We start from the raw sequence: 8,397 nt of genomic DNA on the forward strand, positions 1-8,397 counted from the left end.
TATGGGGTGTCTTAAGACATCGTTTTGTTTAAAGTAGGCGAATTTGTATGGATATGGTGTATGTCTTCAAACTTCTGTCTTATAATTGTAGAAGCATAAAGTGTTATTTTCTGTGTTTCAGATAGCAACAGCTGTTCACTTCCTTCAAAATCCTAAAGTGAAAGCAAGTCCTTTGTCACAGAAAAGAGCTTTTTTGATTAAAAAAGGTGTGTGTATGAATAATAACCATTTGTATGGTGGATGATTTAAAACAACAGCATAGTGTTTTATAGTAACCATTCGTATAGATGGTGGATGATTTAAAACAACAGCATAGTGTTTTATAGTAACCATTCGTATAGATGGTGGAAGATTTAAAGCAACAGCATAGTGTTTTATAGTAACCATTCGTATAGATGGTGGAAGATTTAAAGCAACAGCATAGTGTTTTATAGTAACCATTCGTATAGATGGTGGAAGATTTAAAACAACAGCGTAGTGTTTTATCGTAACCATTTGTATAGATGGTGGAAGATTTAAAACAACAGCATAGTGTTTTATAGTAACCATTTGTATAGATGGTGGAAGATTTAAAACAACAGCGTAGTGTTTTATAGTAAAGAAGGAAGAAGTTATGTAATTTAATCTAAAGTTTCTTACAATAATTTGATCATATTTTGATTGTGTTCACCACATGGATGTTTAAGTTTGTGTTCCAAAAAACATTTTCTTTCCAGAGGTTAATATATCTAGTCTTTTAAGATAAAGACCTGAAAAATTCTTCTAGTGGAGTAAGAGACTGTTCTGATTGGAGGTTATTAATATGATTTTGATTGGCCCTAGGACTTACAAATGAAGAAATTGACTTTGCCATTGATCGAGCTGGTACTGATGGAAATAATGCTTACAATAGACAAGGTGAAGACACTTTGTCGCTTCAACCAAAGACAGTTATGCCACTTCAGCAAGGTAAACTTGAGTAATTTTTTTTACAGTTAATGATACTTTTAAAGAGATTCAGTTACCTGATCTTTTCTTGGTTGTATTTGATTATCTTGGGTAAATAAAGTCACATTTTTATCAGACTTAATTTACATTATTTGTTCTCAGTTTTGACTTCATTATTTTGAATAATAAACATAACTACTTTAGGTTGCAAATGTTGTTTTTTTTACAGTTAGTCCATTATGGATTAAAGATTATAGCCATATAAAAACGGTATTTTAAGTCTAATGTTTGTCTGCCACCTGTCAGTGCCAAGAGGGCCTGCTACTCATCCAGAACTTACCAACTTACAAAGCTTATTCAAAATGCTATTTTTATATGCAGTACAGAATATTTATTATTATGATTTTAACTCTACCTGGAGTGTTGAATGTACATCTGCAAATCAAATTTTAAAATGCAAGTAAATAATGATTTTTACTCTGCTTCAACAATTTCCACTCAAAATTATTTTAAACTTGACATGTTAACTTTTATTTCTGCACAATCTTGTTTGTAAATAATGGAATTATTGACTTTTTAGAATCTTTCTGACCATCCTAAAACATAGGTTTATATTTGTTAAGAAACTATAATCCTTTTGTAATATAATTAAGCATGTTCTGTTTTTTACGTAATTTTTTCTTCTCCTTCTCTGGTTTTATTACCATAGGCTATAGTTCTCACACATTTTATGATCTTACAGTATGTTATCTGAATAACTACGCGGGCCTGCAAATTTAAACTTCATAAAAGTTGTTTTGGTTTTAATAATGGATTTTCCATAATTCAGCTAAGCAGATTTCGAAAATAATATTCATTTTTTTTTTCTATCGTGTAAGGATTTTTTACAAATCAGGAAGAAAAACAACTTTTACTTAGATCTAATTATTATTTTGTTTACCACAGTGAACATTTTTTATTATTATGATTGTTATCTTTGGGTTTTAGAACGATCGATAAGACTCTCACGTTGCAATTGGTTTAGAGAAATCTATAGCCAGTGGTTGTCAATATTTTCAGCATAACTAAATGTGACCCAATTTCAATGAAAATGATTCAATTATGTAAAAGTACATACAACATTTTGTGAAATATCTCTACGTGATGGAGAAAAATGGATATTTTTGGATTCAGCATACAGGAATTATTGTAGAACAGGTAAAAATTCCAAGACAATAAAATCATCGCAGGTCTGTGTTATTAATGAAGCTGTGCTTTGAAAATAGTTAACAGGCAAAGTTTAAATGCAATTGGATAGAGTACAATATAACCTATTTACATCAATGTAGAGTGAATAAAGTGATATGAAAAATAATTTCTGCTTTAACAGGAAAGTAATTGGACATAGCTTATGCAGATATGAACAACTGAATCTGATGGGAAGTTTAGAGGAACAAGCCACATACCTGGGAATTATTTTGTTTCTTCAGATGTTCTTTTCATTTCAGAAAATGTTTTAATATTATATTTGTTTGAAAGCTACAGACATCCACACCTATGAAAAGACATCAAGTAAACAGAGTTAAGTTTAGTGAGAATGATAGGTGATGACAAATTATTCATGTGACTCAAAGTTTTATTTATTGAATAATATTGTTAAGTTTATTCAAATAATGCACAAAAATAAAAGAAATAATATAAATCTAATTCGACCAAGAATATTGTTAGCAAAAGTATTGTTATGTAATCTGATCTCATGTCATTTTGAAAGGTCAGGTTCCTTGGCCACTGATAAATTTTAGTCTTTTTTTTTTATATATAATAGTGATAAATTTACAATAGACTGCAAATATTTTTAATCCATTAAATATTTCAGATTCTAGGTAGGGAAAAAGTGTTTTAAATCTTTATTTTTTTTGTCTTCCATGAGTCAGTGCCAAGAAGACTTTTTGTTCAATACTAGGACTAGTCGGTTCAGCTGAAAATGATAACATTTAAAACTGTAATATTAAGTGTTTTGTACTGCCTTTAAAATTAGTGTCTAGGAGGCTTTTGCTTAATGGCAAAAGTCATTAGGCTGGTTAGATATCAACAAAGTCTTAGATAAATACTATTTTAAGTACTGTAAGACACATTACTACTTTGATCATTTATTATGCTAAAGTGTCTTCCTTTTAGGTTTCATAACAACAACACTTTTCAGTAAGACTAATTTTTTAAACTGACTCATTAGGGATGTTTTGTAAAAAGAGTACAAAATAAAATTTAAATTGAAGGTCTTTTTTTTTTTTGTGTTCTTTGTGATAACTGATGTGACCTTTGTTTCTTTGCTAAATATCAGAGTTTATCAGGGTAGTTGCTTCTTGAAAACCTGAGCTTTTAGCTGCTTTTTTTAATTGCAATTCTATTGATGTTTATGTTTTTGTTATTAGACAAATGCCTTTAAATTTATGTGTGGTGAAACTCTTTCTTCTGTTATATTTGTTTGTAGGTAATTTTGAACCCCATTTATCAGCATGGCAGAAGTGGCAAACATTTTATTCAGGTGCAGTTTTAATTGGAATTACATGCTATGGAGTTTACTACATTTATAAGGTTGGTTTTAAACACTTTAAGAAACATTTATAAAAAGTTTGGTGGTATGTTCATGAGATCTTGATTGCAATGTGAGTAATCTAGCTAAAATATGTAATGATTGTATCAACTGACTGTGGACTGTATAACCTTTGTAGCAGTATTTTTTCTTTAATATCTGAAGTAGAGATAAAAACAGACTTCTTTGGAAAAAAAAATACCCCTCTCATTAGTAGAATAATTCAGTATTAAAAGTAAATAGAACAATAACAAATTCTTTTCTGTAAAAGTGATGTGCACACACACACACTTAGATACTTTTTTCCAGTTGAGATAATTAAATTTCATTAAGTTTGAAATTTGTATTGGTACCATAATTGTTTCAACAAACTCATGATGTTAGAAAACAAGTAGGTTCAAGAAGCTCTTAATATAAAATTATCAAAACCCTATAACTCGAGCACTTTTGAAAAAGCTCGGGTTATAGGTTTTTGATAATTTTATGTTTCAACAAACTGTCCAGAAAGTTCAGAACAGCCAGAGCTCCCTTGATAAAAATGGTTAACAACCCATAAAGGGCAGTTTTAAATTTGGGCCAGAAAGTAATTAGGGCCAGATTAATGATGAAAAAATGTTGAGAAAATTATAAAGTAGGAACTAAGTACAAAAGCAGTTTGCTAAACTATTATTATGTTAAAGTTGTAAGAAAAAAAAAAATGGATGACCTTATGACACTGGTTGGAACAGAGGATTTTGATGCAATGGTAGTAGCTGAAACTTTGTTAAATGTAAACATTTTTGATGACAGGAATTTTTTTGAAATAAAGGGTTGTAGTTTGTTTAAAGGGGATAGTGTACCAGAGAGAGTGGGGAGAAGTGGCTTTGTATCTAAAATATGAGTTACATCCTGTTGAAGTTGAGGATATCAAAGATAATAACAATTAAGGTTGAATCTTGGTTTCTGTTTGTGGTTATAAGGGGAGAAGGCTTTTAGTTGGAATTTGTTACTGTCCACTAGATGAAACTAATGAAGTTAATAAGAAACTCTACAGTGAGACGAAGAAATCGGCTGTTAATGAGGTTATAATTATGGGAGATTTTAATTTTGAGCTTATAGATTGGGAAATGTTTGTCATATCATGAGGGAGACAGGTTTTTAGAAAGTATTCAGGATGGCTTTCTTCAACTATTGTTAGGGAACCTGCTGGAAAAATGTATTTTAGCTTTAATGTTAACTTTTCTTATAGAAATAGTTGACAGGGTGGAGATGGAAGAGCATGTGGGTGTAAGTTATCAGATTCAATGTTTTGCTGCTTATGGAGATAAGGAATAATGAGATTTTAGTTCTAAGTTAAAACAAATTTGAAGGGATGAGACAAGAATTACTTGATATGAATTGGTTAACTAAATTGGTTGGAAATACTGATCAAATGTGGAAAAACTTTTTAGATAAATTCTTTATTGTTCAAGATAGGCATGTTTTTTATTGTAAAAAAAAAGTATCTGCGAGTAAAAACCGGGTTGACTCGCAAAGGGTATAAAGGATAAAAGGATTATAAAGTTTAAATTGACTGCAATGGTGGGAGATTTGGAGGATTATAGAAGATCAAAAACTTTATGAAAAAAAAATTATTGAAAATATAAAAACACTAAGGGTAAGCGAAATGTAATTATAGGCCTAATAATCTTATATCAGTGGTATGAAAATTTTTAAAAGTCTGGTAAAAGATGCTTTGCTTTATATCGGTCATTGGTTAGGCCACGTTTGGAATGTTATGCTCACTCTTGGGATTCTTACCTTAAAAAGGCATTGAATTGTTGGGAAAAGGTTCAAAGTAGGGTTAATAAGATATTAGCAATAGAAAGGTTGTTATTTGAGGATAGGTTAAGATCTCTGAAATTGTTTTCTCTTTAAAAAAGAAGAGTTAGAGGGTATCTGATTGATGTGTTTAAGATTTTAAAGAGAATTGATAGTGTTGATGTATCATCTATTTTTGTACTTAATGGCGAACGGTAGTGCTAGGGGACACAAATATAAATTTTGACAAGGTAGGAGTCACGTTCAGCTAAGACAGTTTCATTTTTCTAACAGTAGTGGTTGCCTTTGGATGTTATGGAGGCAGTAAATTTAAGTGAGTTTAAAGGAAGGTTTGATAAATACTTGACTGATAAAGCTAGCTTTGAGTGTTTTATTTTTATTTCAGAGTTCATTATAGTGGCCTAGATAGATCAATAGGTCCATCATTGTCCTTAAATTATATTTATAAGACTGGTAGTGAAATCCAACTATTTGCTCAGACAAGTGTAGCCCCACACTTGGTGGTGGATGCTGTTGTGTCAGAGTAATAACCTTCCTTCTAGTTTGTCAGTTCAAAATGAAGGATGAGGGTCAGCTATGTGTAGTTAACCATTGTATATCTTTGAGTGAAAAAGCTAAGACATCAATAACAATACTTATAATAAAATGTAGCCAACAAATTGCAACAAAAACAATCACAGTCCTGATTGCTTACATTATGGTCATATGGAATCAACTAGGCATAAATTTTGTATAAAGGGAGAATTATAAACACTGAATTATTCTTTCTTTCCATTTTATTTTTAAGGACATGACAAAAGTAAATATTTTAGAAATAATATAAAACCTTAGGTTTAATGTCCTCATTGATAATCTAGAGCAAATATAAGATTTTTCTATTTAAAAACGTTTTATTTAGAACATTAATGAAAGCTAATTACAAAGTGCAAAAAAAAAGTTTGCTTTTACATCTGTTTTTCTGCTGTTTTTTTGTGTTATATTTGTGCATTCTGGCTTACATATTTTAATATGTTTCATAACTTCTTTTGTTTAAATAGAAATACGTAAGGCCATGGCTCCTTGGAATCAAGGAAGAAGACAGAATTTCCAAAGTTGAGCAACAACTCTGTGATATGAATGACTCTTTATCACAACTTAGACATTCTTTATTGAGTGTTGAAACACATCTCTTCCAGCAAGTAAAAAAACTGTCTTCTGCTGAAGAGGTTTGTAAAAGTTTACTTATATCATTAGATACTTTTATTTAAGCTCTTACTTACTACACATAGAACATGTAGTTTACTTAGCAGTGTGCTACCAGAACAAAATTAGTGTTAAGATTGAAGTGTTGCATATTCATTGAAAATGTGCAACTACTTTGAAATTTATCGAAAGGAAAAAAAATATTGAAGCAAGTATGAACTCATTGCAGATTTTCTGGGTAAATAAGAAATAAAATTTATAATTTTTAGTGTTAGTTTTAATTTTGAAATAGTCCTTTCTTGAGTGGTATAGATGTAATTTATTTCCAAAAATATACACACAGAAAGGCATTATTTTAGAATTTTATTACTGTAGAACACTTACAGTAGCAAAAACAAGTGTTAACTAGAGATGAGCAATTAACTCATTTAATTGATTACTTGCGAACACGGATTATATTGATTATAGTCACGTAAAATAATTGGTTAATTGAAAAAAATGATTAAATCGATGAATGGTACAAAGAAACAATGAATTAATTAAATTTGGTGTTTCCAGTTAACCAAATGACATTCATATTGCCATTATGATTTTTTCATTATTATTTTAAATTATATCAACATTGTTTAGCTTAATTGATTAGTGTTACAACTCACGAAAATAATCAACTGATCAATACTATTTTTGATTATTTTGGTTTATCCAATTATCGTGCAAGAATAATTGATTAGTTGAGTATAATCTATTAATAAGCCTGGTGATTGATTATCAGGTTCTACTGATTGCCCAGCTCTTAGTGTTAATGTATTGTAAAAAAAAAACAAAAAATGTGATTATATGAAATCTAAAGCTACAGTGTAAAACGTGTGAAATTTGTCGTCTTTAATAAAACTTTTTTCATGATATGTTTGTGCTACATTCTTGAAGTTTAAATGGCTTTGTATGTTTTTTTTTCATTCACAAAGATGTTGTTATGAAATCTATTATAATAGTTAGTGCTCTTTTATAAACAAATTTACAAGAAGGATATATATATATATATTAGGTCATCAAGAAATTAATGTTGCATTTTGGAAAACTTTCATTAACCACCACCCCAAAAAATGTACATCAAGTGTAATAGTTAAACGAACTGCCTAAACGTCACATTAGTGTAGCCTATATAATGTGTAAAGTTTAGTATACTATAATCCCTTATAGTGATGGTACACGACGAGACACACATTCGGCATGTAATGCTGTTTGAATACAAGAAGCCACAAAAAATATCAAAGAAGTTTATGGAAATGTTTTGAACATTCATAAGTGTCAATGATGATTCAGTAAATTTCATTCAGGTGACTTTAGCCTTAAAAACTGTGTTGGCAGGGGCCGACATGTTAGAATTGATATTGATGCACTGAAGACACTTGTTCAGTCTAACCTAAGGCAACACACTTGTGAAATGGCCCTGAAATTACATGTTTCTCATGAAACAATACGTAAACATCTAAGGAATAAGGGAAAACTCCATAAAGAAGGTGTTTGGGTGCCTCATGAACTCTCTGATGATCATAGTTTCCAACGTGTGAATGTTGCTACGTCTCTTCTGGCGTGTAATGCTCATGATGAACCATTTATGGACAAAATTGTCACCGGTAATGAAAAATGGATTCTCTTTGTGAATATTAAATGCTAAAAACAATGGCTCAGTCCTAGACGAAAACCACTTCTGACCACAAAACCTGTATTCCATCTGCAGAAAGTGATGCTTGTACATTTGGTGGGACATCAGAGGAGTAATTCATATTGAACTCCTCAATCCACAGCAATCCAGAGATCTATAGTCAGGAACTGGAACGTTTAAATCAAGCCCTTCATCAGAACCGCCCTTCACTCGTCAATCGGAAAGGTGTTCTTCTTCTCCATAACAATGC

At 30.6% G+C, this 8,397-nt stretch overlaps 1 protein-coding gene across 1 annotated transcript in view; it reads left to right on the forward strand.

The window, feature by feature from the left end:
* Nucleotides 1-91: 91 nt before the first annotated feature.
* The window catches only part of LOC106470457 (peroxisomal membrane protein PEX14-like), a gene marked incomplete at its 5' end in the record, with an annotated part of 13,033 nt that continues 4,727 nt past the window's right edge, over nt 92-8,397 (forward strand). The window contains 4 exons of the mRNA XM_013931017.2: nt 92-206; nt 823-948; nt 3,398-3,501; nt 6,337-6,504. Coding sequence (XP_013786471.2) covers nt 92-206; nt 823-948; nt 3,398-3,501; nt 6,337-6,504 — 513 coding nt within the window. The remainder of the gene's footprint in view (nt 207-822; nt 949-3,397; nt 3,502-6,336; nt 6,505-8,397) is intronic.

Source organism: Limulus polyphemus, unplaced genomic scaffold (genome assembly GCF_000517525.1).
Source record: "Limulus polyphemus unplaced genomic scaffold, Limulus_polyphemus-2.1.2 Scaffold4016, whole genome shotgun sequence".
In the NCBI taxonomy this organism is placed as follows: domain Eukaryota; kingdom Metazoa; phylum Arthropoda; class Merostomata; order Xiphosura; family Limulidae; genus Limulus; species Limulus polyphemus.